General features: G+C 46.8%; 1 protein-coding gene and 1 pseudogene across 1 annotated transcript; both read right to left on the bottom strand.

The window, feature by feature from the left end:
• Nucleotides 1–1901: 1901 nt before the first annotated feature.
• On the bottom strand, nucleotides 1902–11134 carry LOC101442085 (protein RUFY3-like; annotated as a pseudogene).
• Nucleotides 11135–18227: 7093 nt separating this feature from the next.
• LOC101411165 (popy Class I histocompatibility antigen, A-1 alpha chain-like) lies at nucleotides 18228–21605 on the bottom strand. The gene is made up of 8 exons (XM_058285441.2): nucleotides 21451–21605; nucleotides 21039–21308; nucleotides 20491–20766; nucleotides 20094–20369; nucleotides 19873–19980; nucleotides 19451–19483; nucleotides 19247–19294; nucleotides 18228–19084 (listed from the first exon to the last, which is right to left on the bottom strand). The coding sequence occupies exons 1-6, from the start codon at nucleotides 21512–21514 to the stop codon at nucleotides 19473–19475; spliced, it is 1005 nt and encodes a 334-aa protein (XP_058141424.1). The 5' UTR covers nucleotides 21515–21605; the 3' UTR covers nucleotides 18228–19084; nucleotides 19247–19294; nucleotides 19451–19472.
• Nucleotides 21606–21966: the final 361 nt, after the last annotated feature.

Genomic DNA, 21966 nt, shown 5'->3' with positions numbered 1-21966 from the left:
CTTCGTCTACAGAAACTCCAATAGCTGGAGGCTTTCCATATGATTGGCCCCTCTTCTCCCTCTCCAGATCTCAAGCTATCACCTTCTACCACTGCTCACAGGCCGTCCCTAAAGCCCATCTGGAAGCGGCACACTTGACTTGTGAGGGGCCCACCTCCCCTGACTGCGCTTTTACTGGATGGAGGAGCAGGTGCTCTACGCACCATCGCTGCGTGGCGACCACGCTGTCCACGGCCACAGCCCCCTTCAGACTCCTCTAGCCTGGAAGAAGGAGAGCGGAGCGTACAGGAGCCCAATGTAAAGGTCAGGAAGAGTTTCTGCAGGAGATATTTGGGTTTCTACAGACTTCTGAGGGTTATAAATACGAGGATCAAACAAGCTGAGCTGCTTGGCATTTCAAAACACCTATGAGGACAGCCCTTCCCGCGGTGCTCAAGCGCAGACGTGCGGAAGGATTGCACATTTCCTCTCAGCGCAACTCCCCCCACCACGTCCACACATGGAAATCAGGAAATACTCGCAGCTTCCTAGGAAGCCACCAAGGCCTGCAGCTCCTAAACCAAAACCAAAAACTCACCCTCGCCGCGCTCCCAAAGGGCCCCGCAATGTGTCTAGCCGCGAGGGGAGCAGGGAGGCGCTCTGGGGGAGAAGACTGCCTTGGGCAAAACGAGCTGGACCTTTTCTGGGGCAGTCCTCCTTCCCTTAGGAGGAAGCGCCTGGACTCCGGCCCCTCAAACCCTAACCCTCCTGAGGTCGGTGCCCTGCCCTCCTCCTCGCTCACTTCCTCTCCTTCTCTTCTGTCCTTCTCTCCACTGCCTCTGTCCGCCTGTGTTGGTGGCCGCTTCTCCCTTCCCCTCCCTCCTGTTCTTGAGCGAAGTTCAGCGCATTCCAGGCCCAGCTTCCCCTCCTTTGACTCTCTGTGTTGAGATTCTCCTGTAGCTGATATATTTATTTACCACACAATTTCTAATATCATCATATGATACTTTTTATTTCTGTGGGGTCAGTAGTAACATATCTCTTTTCATTTGTGATTTTGTTTATTTGCCTCTTCTCTCTTTTTTCTTTGTTAGTCTAGTTAGGGATTTGTCAATTTTATTGAACTTCTCAAAGAACAAGCTTTTGGTTTCATTGATTTTCTCTATTGCTTTTTTTTTTTCTCTCTCAATTTCATTTGTTTCTGCTATAAGCTTTATTATTTCTTTCCTTCTGCTTGCTTTGGGCTTATTTTGCTGTTCTTTTTCAAGTTTCTCCATTAATTTAGCTAGATCTTTGATTTCAGCCTTTCTTTTTTACTGTAGGCATTTAGGGTTATAAATTTTTCTCTCTACTCTGTCTTCACTGTATCCCATAAGTTTTGGGAAGTTATGTTCTCCTTTTCATTTGTCTCAATATATTTACTGATTTCACTTACAATTTCTTCTATGTTCCTCTAATTTTTTAGTAGTATATTGTTTAGCCTCCACATTTATAAATTTTCTCCTTTCCCATCTATTACTAATTTCAGTTTCATTCCATGATGATCTGAAAAGGTGCTTTGTGTGATTTTAATCATTTTATATTTATTGAGACCTGCCTTGTAACCTAACATGCGGTCTATCCTGGAGAAAGATCCAAGAAAACTTGAGAAGAATTTATAACCCACTGATTTGAGATGCAGCATTCTGTATATGTGTTTTGGGTCTAATTCATTTATCATATTGTTGAAGTTCTCTGTTTCCTTGTCGATCTCCTGGCTAGTTGTTCTATCTAATGATGTGAATGGTGTGCTGAAGTCTCCAACTATTATTGTAGAGATGTCCATTTCTCCCTTGTGTTTTGTCAGAGTTCGTCTTCAGAGAGCTGGTTGTCCAGCTCAGCAGACTCATGGCCTCATCCAGCCTGATGGCTCTTCCTACAAGTCACTTAATGGTAGTAGCCACCTGATTAGTTGTCTCTACCAAGCGACTGTTTAATTCACATTTCTGCTTTACTCCTAAATCTGAACTCTGCAGCTTAAAAGCAAGTTCATGCTTAAGAGCCCTAAGAACATTCAGCTGCTGCTGTGGAGACACCAAGGCACCTGCTTCTCAGACGTCCTTCTCCAGTGTCTTCACAGCCAAGTCCGTCTCTTGTCTCATGTGGATCTGTCTCTCCAACTCCTTTTCAACATCCAGTTGTAATTGTGTCTCCTCCTTTCAATGCTGTTATAGAAATGACACTCATTGGGACACAGAGGCTGATAATTACATGCAGGAAGTTCATTAGGAAGCTCCCTCGATGGAGGGATCTGAAGAATAGATGTCAGCCTGCCCACCCGGCATGGTGGGGGTCTGAAGAGACACTTCTGCACACCCCTGTAGGGTGGGGTATAATTTTATACAGTACATCAATGGACGGGAAACCAAGTACAGCCTGGGGCCAAATGGCCAAGGGGTAGTATGCTAGGAGGTAGGGTATTCTTGGAATGGGAAGGGGTGGGTGGTGTCCGGGCCTGGAGTGGGTAAAGTCCCTTATCTGCTCCACTTTGTTTATTCTTGGCAGGGGATTGGCTGCCTCAAAGCAGGTAGGCTGTGGCTCAACTGGTTAGGGCTGGAGGCTGCCTTTCCTGGCTTTACGTCAGGGGGAGTCCAGTCAGGGTTTTATAACCTGTTAATCCTTGCAAAGCTTGCAAGGGGAAACTCTAACCTTCCTAACTCTTTAATTATACCTATATATCATGAAGAGCCCTGGGCAGAACAGGAGAATGAGGGATTCTGGACCTTGACTCAGTCTGGCTACTTCCTGCTGTTAGGGGATGGAGAGGGGTTCCCTTCTGTCTTGCCCAGTGGATTTGGCTTCTGGTCCCACAGAGGTTTGTATTGTTCTCAAAGCAAAAAGTCACCATTCACTTGTTTCTGAGTTGTTGACTATATGGTTTGATGTAGGAATCAGACAAGACTCTGTAAGAGACCAGGAACAAAAAGCAGCAGCAGCAGTGCTGTCAGTGGTGGTGTAATAATGGGTGGAAGGATGGATTTTAGGGTGAGGAGAAGAGAGATGTGAGGATAACCATGACTGATTTCATAGCTGTGGTCTCGGTCGCTCTGAGTGATTTCTATGCTTTCATTTAAAATTCTGAGATTTTCTTCTATCTGCCCCAATCGATTAATATAGAAACAACAAGTTTCACTTATGACTGCACAGGTGGCTCCTGCTACAGTGGTGAGGATGCCCAATGCTCTTCTATTTTGTATGACAAGTGTTGCCAGGCTGTTAATTTCCAGTTGTTGATTGTGGCCTGATGGTTGTGTTCCAGGACAGCTGTAATGTCAGGGAGATATTAGGATTGCTCGTTCTAACACTGGAATTCCTACAAACCACAACAGACTGTGGAAGACGGTGTGCTGATGCCAGGCCTTTCTAGGACTGGGTTATCATGGACGTGATATCCAATTTCAGGGTCCCCAACAAGTGCCTCTTTTTCCATTCCCTCAGTTGTTGAGGCTGAAGTGAGGTTTCAAGAAAAGAACAAAGATTAGGTATTTGTCCAGAAAAGGCCCTATCTTGGGGTTTTAGGATGGTGGTGTTAGAAGTAATAGATACCATAGCTCACGTTCCCCTCCACACTGTGGGGAGTGTTAGGTGTGCAGCATTTCCACCAGAAAACAGAAACCTGTGCCCACAAGGTTAGTGCTGTCGAGGGACCTGAGGGAGTGAAATAAGATGCAGGTGGTTGGGAATGTTGAGTATTTGGGTCCCCCGATATACTACCTAAAACATAAGAAGAGTAGTGGGGTTTGGAAGTATTGTGTGTTAGTTTAGTTCACCAGAGGAGATTTCAGAAAAGAGAAGTACAGAAATTCTTTGTGTTTTTTCTAGGTTTTAACCTGGTTAAATTGTATAATTGTCCTGATTGTGTTCCTATTCCAAATAACTCTATTTGTCTATAAGAGCTATTGAAGCACAGTACATTTTCTCTATAATTTTTATTACTTGCTCATATAGGTAGTGTTTGATTGATGCCTGAATCATTGCAAAATAAGGTTGAATTAAGATGTTTGTTTGGCACTTTCAAATCTGCCTGCCAGTGCAGTGTGGTCGTGTTAAAGAGTGGAGCATGATTACAAGATGCAGTGGGTACATGTCCCAAATTAGTTATGTAAGGTCATGTGGACAGGTATTTAATGCATGAAAAAGGTCTGCACATAGGACTGTGAACACAACAATAGAGTTTTCCCCTGAATGAGAGATTTTCAAGACCTGATGGAGAATAAGTGTATCTTCTGGTCAACCCGGGGGTGGGGGGAGGGTGTTCTGTAACCCATTGGCCTCCAAAGCCAGTGTGCTGTGGGTGGACATGCAGGAGAGTTCCTGGGCTTAGAGGAAAGGTGAGTAAGGATGTAGTTTTGGCGTGGGAATGCTTGAGACATATCAAGCAGTTGGAATGGGTAATTGTGGTTGTTAAGGTTTGGATAGTGTCTGTTAGGGGATGGTAAGGGGTCTTTGAGAGGTTAGTACAAAGAGGAGTGAAGGATAAAATATAGGATGTCCATTATAGAGAGACTTTAGTCAATAAAGAAAAGGAAGAGGGTAGCAAAAGAGAAGAGGATTTCTTCAGAAAGCTCTCCTTGTAACCACAAGTCCTGAGTATTGTCGAGGTATTGCTGGAGTGAAAGGGAAGAGGGTGTGACAAAGCCGGTTAAGTGTGAGAAGAGAATGATACAAAATATTTTGGCCTTGAGCAACAACTTATGAGAGTTTAGGGCAGTGTAGAGTTAGATAAGAGTTGTGAAACCAGCTTGATCCTACATGGTACTGGTTGTGCAGGGAGGAGAGAATGTCATGGGTTTTTATTCAGGTTAAGGAATCTTTCCATCCTTCGTGAACCACCCCTCAATTTGCTTTGCTCTAATAAGGGGAAACATTGAGGTTTCCTCAGGTGTATAAGAAGGAAGGACATAGAAGTGCTAGAGAATGGGTGTGATGGTGGAGTGGGAACCTGGGTGGGATTGGGTCACCTGCACTCTGCTTTCAGCGTTGGCTCAGTTATTGCCAACACATATGGGGGAATGCGATTTTTTTATTTTCCTTACAGTGAATTATAGTGGCTTGTGTTGGAAGTGATGCCCCTTTGAGTGACTGTGGGATGAGATCTTGGTTTACAATGGAGGATCCACTAGAAGTCAGGAACCCTCCCCCCCCAGACAGGGGCATGCAAGTCTTGGATGTGACATGCATGTTTGGAGTCAGTGTGGATGTCTAGGGCATGCCCCTGCCTCTGACCAGTGCCCTGGGGAGGACTGTGGGCTCAGCTTCTTGTGAGGTTGTGTAGGGGAAAGGGGATCTGACTCAATGAGTTCAGTGAAGGTAAAGATAGCATATCCAGCCTGCGTGGTGGTGGTAAGGTTCATAGAGCTGCCATCAGTAAACCACGTATGAGTAGGATTAGGAAGAGGGGAGTCTAGAATATCAGGAAGGGGTTTGGTGAGGAGATCAAGCACTTCACCACAGTCATGTACAGAATTAGCATCAGGTGTTTCTGGGGCTGGGTTGTTTTTGGTGGGAAGGAGGTGGCAGGGTCGAGAGGAGTACAGAGGTGTGGGGAGATTCTGGGGCTCTGGAGAAGGGTTGCATGGAGGGTTTGAAGGCAGATGGAGGAGACAGATGCAGTGGATATGTGAGTTAAGAGAGGAGGTAAGGAATGAGGAAAAGCATCAGGATGACGTATTGCAGATAGTGTAAACTTTCTTGCACCAGAAGGGAAGCAGCAGTAAGGTTTTGAGGCAAGTAGGCCAGCCGAGGGTTACAGGATCTAACTGTCTGGAGAAGTAGCAATGGCTCAATTATTGGCCTGTAGGGTTGTGTTAGGATTCCTAGTGCATGTCCCTGTTGGGTATCAACATGGAGGGAGAAGGACTCAGCAGGGTTAGGGAAGGCTAGAGCAGCACAGCCATTGAGGTTTCCTTAAGTTCATCGAAGGTGGACTTAAGTGGTAGAGGTCAATGAGGGGCTCACACAGGTGCCAGAAGCTTGGTAGAGGTTTAAATATAGGCCCAAAGTTTGGAATCCAGAGACAGAAAAAGTCAACTAGCCCTAAGAAAGAAAGAAGATCAACCTTGGAATGTGGGAGGGGATGGTCCCCGATGAGTTGGATTCAATCCTGGTTAGATGTTTATATGATGGAGAGAGGTGGAGACCAAGAGATGTTATTTCAGTTCTGAAAAATTGTCCTTTGCTTGGGGAAACAGGATGTCCCTTATCTCTGAGAAGGTTAAGCAGAGTGAGAGTCTGAGTTATAGAGGTTAGTAAGGAGGGACTGCAGGGGAGTGAGTTATCAACGTATTGAAGGAGAGTACAGAGGGAAGTGGAGGTCAGAGAGGGCTAGGTGTAGAGCATATCCAGCAGTTGGAATGGTTAATTGTGGTTGCTAAGTTTTGGGTGATGTCTGTAAGGGGGTGGTAAGGGGTCTTTTGAGAGGTTAGTACAAGAGGAGAGGAGGTAAAATATAGAACATACATCATAGAGAGACTTTATTCAGTAAAGAAAAGGAAGAGGGTGGTAAAGGAGAAGAGGATTTCTTCAGGGTAAAAGTCAGAAAGCTCTCCTTGTGCCCACAGGTCCTGAGCGATGTCAAGGTATTGCACGAGTGAAAGGGAAGAGGGGGTGACAAAGCTGGTCAAGTGTGAGGAGAGAATGACACAAAATGTGTTGGCCTTGAGCAACAACTTATGAATTGGTACCTCCACACTTAAGTGTAGGTAAGACTGAATGGCAGGAAGGAAAAGGAGAGAGGTTAAAGGGAAACAGGGTCAGTGGTAATAGGAACGTTGTCTCCTCGGTGTCTCATGAGCTTCAAGTGTAGGTCTCCGAGGTGTTCACAGATGGACTTATCTTGAGCTTCAGGGTCTCCTAATTTGCTGTCTACAGAAGGTGGAGGAGCAGGCTTTCATCTGGAAGAGTGTATCCAGGATGGAAAGTGTACAAGTTTTGCTGCAGTGGCAGTGGTTAGGAGAACAAGAAAAGGAGCTGTCCACTTTGGGGTTAAAGGCTGGGGTGTAAGGCCTTCAGTTACACCAGACACATACACTTTATATATGTCTAATTTTTTTGTTTCTTGTGCTTTGAGTGCAAAGTTTAGAAACTAGCCCAAACGTGGTTTTTTCCTCTGGTGTAGTTGAGGAAGTAATGATAACACAAGTGTCCTGATAGGTGAGGTCATAGGAGTGAATGAGGTTTTAGAATGCCTTAATGTCTGTGGCAGGTTCTCAGAAAGATCCTAGCCTGCTTCCTATTTGACTCAAACCTGAGAGTGAGAAAGGAACGTGCACTTTAGCTGTTCCTTCAGCTCCTGCTACCTCTTGAGGGTAAGAAGGTTGAGTCTGTGTAGAGCTAAGAGGGGGAGAATGGCAGGCTTTGCATAGATAGAAGTGGGGGGTAGCAGTGGGGGAGTGGAGGGGCATAGTCCTCATGATCTAGAGTGAGGGGAGGGAGAGGGTGGGGATGGTGCAGGGGGGTAGAAGGGAGGTCGGAAGGCGGTGGTGATGGGGGTGTGGAAGTGGGGGTGGAGGGTGATGACAGAGACAAGGTGCAGGTAAATGGGGAGGGGGTGTGGGAGGGACTTGGTCTGCTGATGGAAGTCGAGATGTTGGGAGGTTTTAGAGGAAGAGGAGGAAAGTTTCTGAGAGGGCCTTTGTTGTAAGAAAAGGATTTGATAAGAGAAATGTAAAAAGGAGAGAGAGAGACAGAACAGGACCCTCCAGTGGAGAAACCCTCGACTCCCCCCACTGTAATTCCCTGTCTGTTGTTGGGTGGGTTCTCCTGGCAGTGGCAGGGGGAAACTCCTCACCAATCGATCAGCCTCAATGTGACCCAACTCAGGTTTTGGCACCAGATGTTAGAGAAATGGTGCTCACTGAGGCTGAGGATTGCAGACAGGAAGTTTATTGAGAAGCTCTCCCAAGGAGGGCGTCTGAAGAATAGACTTACATCCATAGGTGGGAAACTTGAGGACAGCCAGGGGCCAAATGGCCAGGTGGGGTGGGCTGGGAGATCTTCCATTGTAGAAGGGGTGGGTGGTGCCTGTGCCTGGAGGGGGTGGAGGCCCTTGTCTGCTCCACTCTGTTTACTCCTACCCCATAGGCTGTAGCTCTAGCAGTTAGGGCTGGAGGCTGCCTTCTTCAATTTATGGGGAGTTGAGTCATGTCTATGAACTGTTAATCCTTGCCAACCTTGTGAGGGGAACCTCTAACAAATACATTCTTGCTTCACCCAGTGCTTGCCCTTCTGAAGTTCTGTCTTGCTTAGGACCCTTCTGATTGGATTCTGATGTGTAGTAGTCCTCTTTAACTTGTTCCATTTCTTCTTGCAAGGTAATCCTCTGGTTTGCAACTGCAAACGCCCCTGTCAGTTTAGTGTTAGATTTTTCTAATGCACCCACTTTTGCCTGAAGGTTGTTTAGGTAGCATTCAGATGTCTGTGGAGCTCCTCTACCTTGTTCTGGTCCAGAGTTGTAGGAATCTGACCATCTCCTTCATGCCTTTACTGCTGCTCCCATCCTCAAGATACATTGAAACACCTGAAACCCCATCTGGGAGTCCAAACCTTCTCCTTTCATTTGGAAATCCACATCAATGTCATTAAGAGGGACCAGCAATTATAGCTCCTTCTTCCACTCTGAGGTCCTGGGGTTCATAGGATTTGTGAGAAGCTCCTTTTTATTCATCACAGCTTTCATATGCTGTAGAATTGAGAGAGGTTCAATTCCTTGCATATAGAAAGGCCAGGACTCAGGAATGATTTTGAGAAGGAAAAATGATTTATTGATGACCGGCCAGTCTCGGGAACTTTCTGTTTCAAACCTGAGCCCTGAACAACAATTTTGAGTTCCTTTTATACAGAGTAAGGGCTAAATAGTTCTTTGTTTCAGTGCTCAATAGGTTTGAATTAGCATATATCTTCTATATCCTGGGTAAGCTTTTAGCATGGACTTCATACATTCTAGATAAGCTGTTGGCACATTTGGTTTGCATTTTCCCGGAATATTTAAAGTTTATAGAGTTTGCATTGCTAAACTGTCTCCTGGGACTGGAGTCATTGCCATGGTCACCATAGGCAAGACTGCAGCCTCTTACCATCCCACACCTACAAGTCACAGAGAGCTTAGATTATCTACAAAGAGATGAAGAGCCTCCCACCCATAGCCCACATCACATACACTCTGAGAATTTCTTTTGCTTTGATGCATACAAAGCCAGGCTCTTCCTCTGACTCCTGGTGTCTTCAGTCCTGGGAGACTTTAACATCTGCTGTTTCCCCTGCAGTTTCTGGAACAAGCCTTCCTATAGTTTTAGAGCCCCAAGAGGGTTTGTTTTGTCCAAGAAAATTTCTCTTTTCTTTCAAGCCATGTTCCAGGAGGTGCTCTGTCACCAGGAAGAACTGCTGGAGATGAGCATGGTCAGATCAGACCCACCCCAGGTCTAGGGCTGGCTTAGCCAAGCCCTTGCTGCCCAGCTTGGCACTTTGGTCAGGTGGACACATTCAGAAATCATCAGGAAATTGGAATACTGCTTCCTGCTGCTCACTGTAGCTCTTCTCAACTTTCCCTGCCAGTGGTGGTGTCGGGGGTCTTGGCCAGGCTTGGTCTTTCCTTCACCTCCACAACCTTGGCAAGGGCAAGCAGGGGAGCAGAGAATGTGGGCATTACACCACCATCTTCCTCCTGGGCTGCAGCCCTCCAGCCACAGACCCTTTCCCTCCTTCTCCTCTCCAAAGACCCTCCCACTGCAGCCCCCAACCTGGGACTCAGGCTCCTAGGGGCAGCTCTTTTGTCTTTTTTTTGGTTGAGTTTAGTATTTCTTTATTTATTCATGATTTTAGCCCTATGTGATTTCCAAATATTTCCTTTCTTCTGTAGATTGTCTTTTAACCAATGCTAAAGCCCTTGGGTGCACAAAATCTTTAAATTTATCTATTTTTTTGTTGTTGTTGCTCGAGTTTTCAGTGTGAAATCTGAGAAACCAGTAACTAACATACAGCCCTGAAGATGCTTCCTTGTTTTCTTCTAGGAGTTTTATATTTTTTTCTTATATTTAGGTTTTTAATAGATTTTGATTTAATATTTATATACAGTGTGAGGTAGGGGTTGACCTTCGTTCTTTGACATACAAATATCCAGTTTTCCCAGAACAACTTGATGAAGAAACTATTTTTTCTCAATTGAGTGGACTTGGCAGCCTTGTCAAAAATTAATTGGTCATAGATAGGAAGGCTTATTTTTGTACTCTCAATTCTGTTCCAGTGGTCTATATGTCTGTCCTTGTGCCACAACCACAATGATTTGATAACTTTAGCTTTGTAATAAGTTTAAAATGAGGAAATATGAATCTTCCAAGTTCATTCTTCTTTTTCAAGATGTTTTGGCTATTTGGGTCCTCTTATCCTTCAATATAAACTTGATGATTGTGTTTTCCATTTCTGCAAAGAAGGCCATCAGAATTTTTATTGGGATTGTGTTGCAAGTGTCAATTGTTTTGGATATAATTGTCATCTTAACAGCATTTGGTCTTCCAGTCTGTTAACAGGGAATATTCTTCCATTTATTTATGTCTTCTCTGGTTGCTTCCAGTAATTTTTTGTAGATTTTTTTGCATGCACAATTTCACTACATATTTGGTTAAATTCATTTATATATATTTGATTCTTTTACTTGCCATGTAAATGGATTTTTTTAATTGATTTTCTCTTTAGATTGCTCAGTACTAGTTTATAGAGACTACAGATACTTTGTGTGTTGATCATTTACCCTGCCACTTTTTAAAATTTATTAGATCTAATGGCTGTGTTGTAGATTTTCCAGTATTTTCTCTATGTGGCATCATATCATCTGCAAATAGGGAACATTTTGCATTTTCCTTTCCAATTGGAGGCCTTTTATTGCTTCTTCTTGCCTAATGGCTCCAGCTAGCACTTCCAGCACAATATTGAGTAAGAGTGGTGACTGTGGGTGTTTTAATTTGCCAATGGGCTGCCAATTGAATGTACCAGAAATGTGTTGACTTTTATAAAGGGTATTTATTTGGGATAAAAGCTCACATTTCTAAGGTTGTGAAAAGTATAAACCAAGGCACCATAAAGGTGCTTTCTCACCAAAGTCAGCTGCTGTAGGTCCTGGCATTTTGCAAGGTGGAGAAGCAAGATGGCGCCCATCTAGGGCTCCCTGACTTCCCCTCCAGAACTCCCCTCTACTGAGAGTCAGTTATGAGCAAACAGGCACAGAGCTTTTCTCCTTCCAGGCCTCCTGTATCAGTCTCTGCTGTTTGACTCTCTTCCCAAGTTAAGCTGTGCTCTCAGGCACCCAGCAGCTCTTCTGAGGTGCTCCCTCAAGCAGCTTCTTGGGGGCTTCATGCTTAAGGAATCCTCGCTCTCATGGTGCAGAATCAAATGCCTGCCCCCTTTATCCTCCACATCTCCCTTTACATTAGACCCAGTAAGAGGAAGTAGACACAGCATAAATCACGCCCCTTAACATAATCCAGTCGAATGGGTCTGACACCCACGGAATGCGTAAGGTTAAAACATAAAATTTCTCTTTTTGGGGTCCATAAAATAATTTCCACAGGAATGGCTAGTTTAAAACAATATTTCTATTTTTTGGATTCATAAAATAATTTTAAACTGCCACAGTGCGCATCCCAGTCTTGTGCCTAATCTTAGGGACAATTTTCTATCTCTTGACATTGAATATCATTCCAGCTGTGAATTTTTCATACTGTGCTCTTAGGCAAGGTGAGGAAGTTTCCATCTATTGTTACTTCTGAGAGCCTTTTAAGAAGGGGTGTGTCTCAAGAGATAAGGCCTCCAGATCACCATATGGGAGGACCAGGGGTTGGATCCCTGGGGCCTCCTGGTGAAAAAAAATCTTGCCTACATGGTGAGCTGGTGTCCATGCAGCAAGCCAAGTGCCCACATGAGTACCTGAGCAGTGAGCCAGAGCCCATGCAGCAAGCCAAGTGTGCCCACACAAAAGTGTCTGTGTACTGAGCCGAGTGCCTGCATGAGTGCGTGCATGGGGAGTCAATGTCCATGCAGTGAGCCAGTGCCCACACATGTGAATCACACAGTAAGATGATGATGCAATAAAAGAGATGAAGGGGGGAGTCAAGGCAAGATGCAGCAGAAATCAGGAACTGAGGTGGCACAAGGGACAGGGAACCTCTCTCCACATCAGAAGTTCCAGGATTGAACCCCAATGAATCCTTGAGGAGAAAGAGGAAAAGGAAAACAAAAAGAGAAATGGATATAGAAGATCACAAAGTGAATGGACATAGACAATAAAAGAGCAGGGCAGAAAGACGGGGGAAGGGTGAAAAAGGGATGCTGGATTTTTTTCAATTGTACTTTCTGCATTATTTGTAATGATTATTGTTCTATTAATGTAACAAATTCTTTCATCAATTGATCCTTATTTTAAGCCACCCTTGCATGGTAAGTGGCATTAGGTGGTAACTCAGAATTCCAGAAAGGACAATTAACAATGGAGATTGTGTACAGATAGATAGATAGATGTACACACACAAACACATTTCCTGTCCATCTTTAAGACTTCCTTGAAAATTACTTATAACTCAGTACTGACAACAATGAATTCTCTCATCTCAGTTTTTGTTGATCTAAAACAGGGGTTCTTAACACCTTTTTTCCCACAGACCCCTTTGCCAGTCATGGGAAACCATGGACCCCTTGCTAAGTCCACACTATCCTGTGTATTATTTAATAAATATACCACACCTGACCAACACATCCCCACAAGATATATATATATAATTCAAGCTCATGGATCCTTTGTTAAGAACCCCTATCTACAAGATCCTTTGTGGTATGATCTTAACAATACTGATTTTCCAATCCATAAGCAAGGTCTATCCCTCATATCTTTAGGTCTGCTTTTATTTCCCTTTGCTATGTGTTGTAGTTGTCAGGGTAAAGGATTTTCATGCTTTCCATTAAATTTATTTCCAAGTATTCTTTTCCAATTTTAAAGAAGCTTTTTAAATTATTAGAATGATTTTTAAATCACAAAAAAGTTAACGAGATAGTACAGGCAGTTGCAGTTTTCCTTCATGCAGTTTCCCCTGTAGTTAGAACTTAAACAACCATTGTAATTTGTTAAAATTAAGAAATAATTAGTTTATTATAATTGCTCAAGCTGTAGCCTTTACTTGTATTTCAACCATTTTTCCACAAATGTCCTTTTCTTTCTCTGTTCCAGTATCTACCCCAAGATACCACATGGTGTTAGATAAGGATTTGACAATTTTATAACTACTGATAAATATATATGGAAGATTTTTTAAGTTTTGTTTTTTGGTTGTCATCACTAGTATATAGCAATAGAATTAATGTTTATGTACTAACTTTGCATCCTGTGACCTTGCTAAATTCATTTCTTTATTCTGATAACTTTGTGGAGATTTTTTAATGGTTTTCTAACACATACAATCATCCTGATTGCAAATAATGGCAGTTTTACTGTTTCCTTTGCTATCTATAGGTCTTGCATTTTATTTCTTGCCTTCTTGTACTGCTCAGGATGTCCAGAATGAGGTTAAATAAAAATGGTGTGAGTGGACCTTGCTAACGAGTTGATCTTAGTAAGAAAGCAGTCAACCTTTCATCATTGAGTGTGATGCTAGTATAGACTTTCGTTGATGCCTGGATCCACATAGAGGAAACTGCTTTCTATTCCTAGTTTGCTGAGAGATTTTGTCTTGAAAAGGAGTTGCATTTTGGCAAGTGCTTTTCTGGGTCTGCAGTAATGGTGACATGGTGTTTGTGCTTTATTCTATGTAATTTGGAGAACAGAGATGAGCTGCAGATATTCACCCACCTTTGCATTCCCAGCTAGTTCAGTTTGGCATGATCTACAATACCCTTTATGTATTTTTTTTTTTCTTTATGTATTTTTGCACTTAGTTTGCTCCCTCACATTTTGTTTGGATTTTTAAGCCAAAGATCTTGAGGGACCGTGTTCTGTATTTCTCTTTCCCTGTGACATCTTTGCCTGGTTTTGAATGAGGGTAACGCTGGACCCAGACACTAATTGGGAATTGTTCCTCATTTACTATGTAAGAGGGTTTAGGTAGAAATGATACTATCTCTTCATTATGTCTTTGAAGCAATTCAACAATGAGAACTTCTGGGCCTGGAGTTTTTTCTATTGGAAGGTTTTCAATTACTAATTTAATTTCTACAATTGATAAGAGTGTTAACCGAAGTCTCTGTTTCTTCTTTTGTAATTTGAATTTTTCAAAGAAACTGTTCATTTCATCTAGGTTGAGAAATCTTTTGGCATGTTCCCTTCTCCTTTTACTTTCTAAGGAGTCTGTGTCGATAGCCTTTCTTTCATTCCTGGTATTGGTAATTTGTGTCTTTTTTATCTTGATCAGTCTAGCCACAGGTGTATAAAAGTTATTAATATTTCCCCGTCAAACAAGCCTTGTGTTTCATTCTTTTTCTCTATGTTCTATCTTATTCATTTTTGGTCTTATCTTTATTATGTCCCTCTTGCTGTTTGCTTTGGACAACTGTAGAACTCACCTATTTTGTGATCCTCATCTCAGTCACCATAAATCCTTGTTGTATCTGTTCTCCAGTGGCTGAAAAATGTTGATTCTTACATTTATCTGAATTTGAAGTTATTTAGGGCAGGTTGCTGTTTCTACTTCATGATCCAGAGCACAATTCCAAAATGAGTTTCTAATTCAATTTGTTATATTTTTAAATTTTGAGGAGCATATTTGGTTCTTTCACAAAACAGCTAGGTCATTTTTAGTTTCCCAATTTCTGCAGGAATTTTCAAGCTAAGCATTTTCTTCTTTGCACAAAATAATGAGTTATGTTATACTCTACAACTCATAATTCCAATATCGAAGTTTTCTGAGCCTTTATTTTTTTAATCCTTTCTGATTCTTGAGTGTTGATTTTTTCTATTAGCATTTATGTATTTCTTGCTATGAGCTATACTTCTTCCTTGTGAAATCATGTAAAATCTTTGACACATAGGTTAAACATGGAATTCTCTAGAGACTCTTGTTTCCTTCTCCCAGTTTTCAGATCACCACAAATCCAGGATGTTATACACTAAATCCACAGCTTGAAGTTATTTGTTCCACAGGTGAGGCACATTTGGACAACAAACCACAGGAGGGCTGGCTGGTGGTCACAATTCCTCAGAAACAGTTCTTTCTCCTTCTCACCACTCAGCCCGACCTTTGGCTAAAAGGCAGGTTTCCTCAGAACACTGTATTTTGGGGGATGAGACAGATGTTTTTGTTCCTCCCTTACTCTGAGTCTGTGAACCTTTTGCTTCCTAGATTTCAGGGTGGTGGACCGACTCCTACTTCACTTCCCACAAGTACAAGGTTTGGTATCAGCTCCCGTCTACTTCAGCATGTGAGCCCAGGAAATTAAACATACAATTTTTAGATTTGACACATTACCACGGGATGAATGCAATTTCTTTCTAGATGCCTTTCCATGTGGATAGTTTGGACTGAATGACTATTCTTTTTCTTTAATGCCAATTTGATGCTCCTATATTTTACCTATTATTTTTAGCTCTCTTCAGTAGAAGAGAAAGTCTTAAAAGCACCCCTGTCATATAACTGAAAATGGAATTCCCTTAACTACCCATTACTTCCTTCCTGGCACTGGACACCAGGGTAGGTGCTGGAACACGGTCCATCTCCACCAACGCTCTTCATTGTGGTCAGGGGCTAGCATTGCTCTGTGGACCATTTACCAGCTACAGTGAGATCCAGAAGGATATGGAGACCTAGAGCAACAAGGAAGCCTCTACCTTATCATGTCCCAGACTGGAGACATGTAAGCAATGGAGGAATGTTTACATTGTGTCCTTGGGTCTGCTAAAAATTTATTTGAGCAACTGCTCATGACCAGACTTGCAGTAGCAAAGTGTCTAAACATGGGGAGTGTTAGACTCTTATGGGGGTCGCATAAAACTATTAAGGTATCTCCACAGAAATATGTGCATGGACAAGGAACTATAAAAGTTCTATGAAATGCCAGTGCACACGTGAGCCTCCGAAATCTTATAGAAATGAGTTTTTTTAATCCTACTAAGAGTAAAATACAGGGAGAGATGTTTTCAGAAATCACTTATCCGTCCAGCAATGCCTCTCTTATTATTTGTGAAGATAAACTGACAGAGACAAAAAGTGTAACCATAACAGACTAAAAGGGAATGAGTTGAAAAATGTCATTTATTGGTCACCCACTTTTCCAGACAAACCCGAGCACCATCAGTATACTAGGTAAAGTTCCAGGCTGACCCTGGCTCCAGGAATCGACCTCTGTCCTCACTTTCCATCCTCCATGCCCATCCCACAGCACCTGGACCTCTTCCCACATCAGGGAATTCTACACTTAGGATCCTTGGGAGAGGCAGAGCCACCACCCACCATGAAGAAGGAAGCTCACTTTCCCAACATGCTTGAGCTGGACACGGAGGAGCCTTGGCCTCCCTATCAGACCACAGCAGACTCTGGCTCAGGACAGGCTGACCCAGCGATGCTGGACTGTGCAGAGTCCAGTGGGCAGGAGTGCGTGACTGGCAGGGGGTCACCCAGGAAGGAGCAGCAGGTCTTACCTGAGACCCCTTTTCCAATGTTAGGCCAGTGGATGGCCAAGACCCTTGCCCAGCAACAGTGGCCTTGGTTCCCATAGAGGAACTGACGTAGGGTGGGTTGTGGATTCTGTTCTTGGATGTGTGACCTCAAGTTCCTGGTTCTGTGGCTTTCCCCAAATAAAATGAGCCCCAGGATCATATTTGTGAATTTCTTATGTTAAAATTAGAAAAATCTAAAATCCATTGTATGCACCAAGAAGTGAGTGTGAAATCTGTTAAGAAAGAGAAAACAAACAGCAAAAATTCAGCAGTCTAATTTATGGAGAACCTTGAACCACTTTATAAATCCTCACCTGGCTACACCCTATTGTAGAGAAAGTGCATGCATTTCCCAACATCACTCTCATAACTGAGGATAAATGTCCTCCTATTCTTTTTTAATATGATTTAAGTACCACGTGGGGTGCTATGCTCATCACTGGAGAACAAGCTTCACCATCCAGCTGAGCCTGGATGGCCTGATGGGCTTGTGATGAGGCACTCTGGTTTCTCCGCACACCCTTCTCCAGACAAGGGGAGAGAGCCCAGAAGGCACATTCCACCACCCTTGGGAGCTGGAGCACAGACACATGGCCTCCCCGGTCTGAGTTCTTGCTCTAAAGATGGACCTGAAATCCAGCAGCTCAGCACCCGCTTGCTATGAACACAGAACCTCGTGCTGCACCCAGACCTTCTGGACCCTTGAGGGATGTCGACGAAGTTCCTGTGCACAGAGAAGTTTGGGGCTCCCTGGTCTACATGACTTCCAGATGTGGTGTCAGAGCTGTGCGGTAACTCAAGTATGGTCCATGGATCACTGAGCTCCCCCCTGGCCTCCTGTCCTTCCCAGAACCACAGCCCACCACTGGCCACTGCGATGCACTGCCTGGTTCCCTGCCTCGGAAGACCTTCCAGGACGTCCTCATGGACAAGCCCTTCATGAACTTCAAGTTGTCCTGAAAGGTCATGGCATCAACAAGGCCCACACTGACCACCTGAGTCCACACAGCACATTCCCTGCTCCGATGCCAGAGATTTTAGCTGTTTTCAGTTCACAAACATTTCCCAGAAGCTAAAAAGGTGCATCCTACACAGTCCTCTACCAGCACGAGGTGCAGGAATCGTCAGTGAGGACCCCCCTGCCCAGTGCCTTTCCTAACACAGCTGTGGTCTCCTGGCAGGGATGGCACAACCTCCACTCACTTGACACTGGGGCCACCAGGACTGTCCTCAGAAGTGCTGCTCCCCCTCCCTTCCCCTCCACCCGCTGTGACTACAGTGCAATTTCAACTCCCTCCAAGACAAGAGCAATCCAGGCTAAGACCCCACTGCCCACCTGTGGGTCTACACTAGGCTCTGCTCTACAAATCCATGGGCTTGGGCTGCAGCCAGCACTGGGGTCAGTGGAGCTGGGTAAGGGCAGAGAGGGAGGGCAGGCGGCAGAGAAGGACCAAACCACCCGGAGTTAAACAAAGTCTAAACTGTCGATCCTCCTCAGTGTGAAGCCCATATGGATGGAGCTCTGACTGGACACAGGCCTGTTCACCCTTGGCTCCTCACAGCAACACTCAGCACAGCAGAATCATGGGTTCTGGAAGGTTCTCAGATCATTTTATTTCCTCTTTTTTTAAAGAATCTTCCTCTCTTTCAAATGATTCCTCAGAAGAGCGGACTTGGCCCAGTGGTTAAGGCGTCCGTCTACCACATGGGAGGTCCACGGTTCAAACCCCGGGCCTCCTTGACCCGTGTGGAGCTGGCCCATGCGCAGTGCTGATGTGCGCAAGGAGTGCCCTGCTACGCAGGGGTGCCCCCTGCGTAGGGGAGGCCCACGTGCAAGGAGTGTGCCCCGTAAGGAGAGTCACCCAGTGCCAAAGAAAGTGCAGCCTGCCCGGGAATGGTGCCGCACACACGGCTGACACAACAAGATGACGCAACAAAAGGAGACAAAGATTTCCGTGCGGCTGACAACAACAGAAGTGGACAAAGAAGACGCAGCAAATGGACATAGAGAACATCCAATTGGGGTGGGGGGGAAGGGGAGAGAAATCAATAAATAAATCTTTAAAAAAAAAAGAAATGATTCCTCAATCCCATCCAAGAGTAACAATTTGTAAAAGCCAAATCATGCAGGTTCTCATTCTCAAGGGAAACAGGAAGGGGCAGCTCAGAGCAACATGAAGTAACACAGGACTGTGGACACTCCACACCCAGCTCTCCTGAGCAGGATGGTCAGTCGGGGCAGGGAACACAGGTCAGTGTGGGGTAGGTGGGGGGCAGGGGCGAGCTACCTCCCCATCCTCCAGTATACAACAGGAATGCAGACACACATTCCTGCAGGAAGGAAAGTCTTCAAATCCAAAGGACGGGGGTCTTAAAGTCACACGAGGGGCGTGAACAGCTCTGGAATCTCTCCGTCGCCCACGAGGCAGCCTTGTCACTCTACAGAAGAAAATAATCAAGAGCATGTTCAGGTCGTCTCTGTCAATGCTGACGTCATGACCAGCCCACCACAGTCCTCATGTCCACGTCCAAGGAATCCCCAGGACCCAGGCGTGTCCTCTCGGCCCAACCTCTCTTCTCTTTTAGGCCCCAGGGTCTCACCTCTAGAAGCCTCGAGAGACTCATCAGAGCCCTGGGCACTGTTGCCGGCTGGAGAGGAACAAACACAGGGTCTGGTCAGAGCCACAGGGAGATGTGAGTCAAGGAGTGATGGGGTGAGTTGCCCCATGGGCTCTGCCTACACTCCCCAAAGCCTCAGGTCAGCCTTGACCCTCCACACTACCTCCCCCTCTGTCCCCCACTTACAAGCAGCCTGAGCGTAGCTCCCTCATTTTCCACCTGTGGGAAAACAACCAATGAGTCCAGACATGAGGTCCTGAGAACTAGTCCTGGATCCAGGGAAGTTTCCAGAACCATGACTGCAGACCCAAGGCAGGATCAAGAAATAGGAGGTAGGAGATGTCTGGGACTGGACCTTCTGCCCTCCTGGGGGTCTGTCCTCAGCAGCCCCTTCCCTCTGACTGCTGGGAACAGGGGCCTCCACATCATCATGGGGGGGCATTGTTCTACTTCTCTCACAGGTTTATAAAGTAAGTGTAGTAACAGGCCCAGACTGGATGGGCAGGTGTGTGAGGAGAGGCTTCACGGTACCAGGAAGGGGCAGGGCACACGGCTACCTGGGCTGGAAACCCCCCTGGACAAGAATCCTCAGCCCCGCCCCTCCCTACCTGAGCTCTTCCTCCTCCAGATCAGAACTCCAGCCACCACGGACACTCCAAGGATGACCAGGGCAGTCACAATTCCCACGGTGAGGATGGGGGGCTGGGAAGGCGGCTCTGAGAAGGGGGGAAGATCAGGGGTCCTGACCCCAGGCTCAGCCCTGACCCTCTGGAGGAGCTCAGAAGGGCTCCTGCTTCCCTAGAAGAGGCCCCCACCTCCTCCCACTTACCCCATCTCAGGGTGAGGGGCTCGGGCAGCCCCTTGTGCTGCACGTGGCACGTGTATCTCTCTTCCTGCCCAGAAGGCACCTCCATAGCCGCCCACTTCTGGAAGGTTCCGTCCCCCGCAGGCCTGGTCTCCACAAACTCCATGTCCTGGGTCTGGTCCTCCCTGTCCCGCTGCCAGGTCAGCGTGATCTCCGCGGGGTAGAAGCCCAGGGCCCAGCACCTCAGGGTGACGAGATGGTCAGAGAGGGGGTGGCGGGTCACGTGTGTCCTTGGGGGGTCTGCGGGAAGGTCAGAAACTTCAGGAACTTTCCATTTCTCTCCTGGCCATTCTAGCAGCGCTCATGTGACCACCAGGAATGGACAGGACGTTTGGGGTTGGGGAGCCCCACTCCCCTGTACCTGCGCGCAGCAGCGTCTCCTTCCCGCTCTCCAGGTGTCTCTTTAGGTCCTTCACGCACCTGCCCTCCAGGTAGGCTCTGCGCGGCTCTGCAACACCCTGCTCCTCCCACTTCTGCCGTGTGATCTGAGCCGCGGTGTCCGCCGCCGTCCAGGAGCGCAGGTCCTCGGTGAGGGCGAGGTAGTCGGCGCCGTCGTAGGCGTGTAGTTCATACCCGCGGAGGAGGCGCCCGTCGGGGCCCACGTCGCATCCCGATAAAATCTGGTAGGTGTGAGACCCTGGTCCCTGCCCCACGATCAGCCCAGCCTTCCAGGCCCCGCCCACGACAGGCGCCACCGTTGGCTCCGCCCCGCGTTTTGCTCTACCCACCTCCCCGCACACCTGTTTGTCCCGCCCCCGACAGCGTTGACTGGTCTGGGCCCCTCCCGCTCCCGGGTGGGGGGTCCCGGGTCCCGCGGCCTCGGGGTGCAGTGGGGACCCGAGACTCGGGGCCACCCCGGCCCGTCCTGGGGGTCCCGGTCGTGCGCGGACCCCGGGCCCCGTGGCTCACCGGCCGCGCTCTGGTTGTAGGCGCCGCGCAGGTTGCTCAGTTCCTCCCGTAACAGCCGCGCGTAGGCATTGCATTCTCTCGTCTCCCACTCCCAGTACTCGAGCCCCTCCTGCTCCATCCACCGCTCCAGCGGTTCCAGCCGCCGACTGTCCACGTCGCTGTCGAACCGCACGATCTGCGTGTCGTCCACGTAGCCCACGGCGATGAAGCGGGAATCCTTGAGCTGCGGCCGGGACACGGCGGTTTTGAAATACCTGAGGGAGTGGGAGCCTGGGGGGGGGGAAGGGGGGACAGAAAAGGGGCGGGGGTCAGCGTGGGGGTCAGCGAGGGGACGAGGTCAGCGTGGGAGGACGCGGCTTCCGGGTCTCCTTAACCACCCCCTCCGGGGGCAGCCCCCCGACCCCGCACTCACCCTCCCGGGTCTGGGACGAGGCCAGGGCCCCCGAGAGCAGCAGGAGGAGGGTCCCCGGCGCCATGGCCGGTCCCCCGGGTCTGGAGGAACCTGAGTCCGGGCGGGGCGGGGCAGACTTTATATCTGAGCCGCGGGGCCGGCAATTGGCTTCTCCAGAAATCGGCTCGCAGTGGGAGGCAGCCTGGGCCCGCGTCACGAGGGTGGGGCAGTAGACCTGACTCGGGCTGGGAGTGGTGAAACTGCGCGGACCGGGGACGCCCCCGTCGGCCTCCCCGCCCCACACGCCAGGCTCGGGCTGAGAGCCAAGACGGGTCCTGGTTGGGCCCGACCCCTCCCCTGCAGCGAGCACTCTGTCACCCCCTGTCAGCGAGGCCTGGTCCTGACTTCACAGCTTATGGATTAGTGAGGACTCCAAGGCGAATTGGGTGACCTCTACTGGTACTGATCATACTAGAAATCAAAATGGAATTTAAATACTAATTTCTATAGATGAGTGCTTATACCCAAACTCATTAC

Source organism: Dasypus novemcinctus, chromosome 22, assembly GCF_030445035.2.
Source record: "Dasypus novemcinctus isolate mDasNov1 chromosome 22, mDasNov1.1.hap2, whole genome shotgun sequence".
NCBI classification, from domain to species: Eukaryota; Metazoa; Chordata; class Mammalia; order Cingulata; family Dasypodidae; genus Dasypus; species Dasypus novemcinctus.
The sequence above is the reverse complement of the archived record's forward strand: the minus strand, read 5'-3'. Positions and strand labels throughout refer to the sequence as shown.

Bases quoted from the DNA above. Each gene is read 5' to 3' on its own strand.
- LOC101411165 (XM_058285441.2), bottom strand. From the start codon at position 21,514: ATGGCGCCGGGGACCCTCCTCCTGCTGCTCTCGGGGGCCCTGGCCTCG. The intron at 21,309-21,450 runs GTGAGTGCGGGG...CCCCCCCCCCAG, and splicing joins CTCGTCCCAGACCCGGGAGG to GCTCCCACTCCCTCAGGTAT. The intron at 20,767-21,038 runs GTGAGCCACGGG...GGCAGGGACCAG, and splicing joins CTACAACCAGAGCGCGGCCG to GGTCTCACACCTACCAGATT.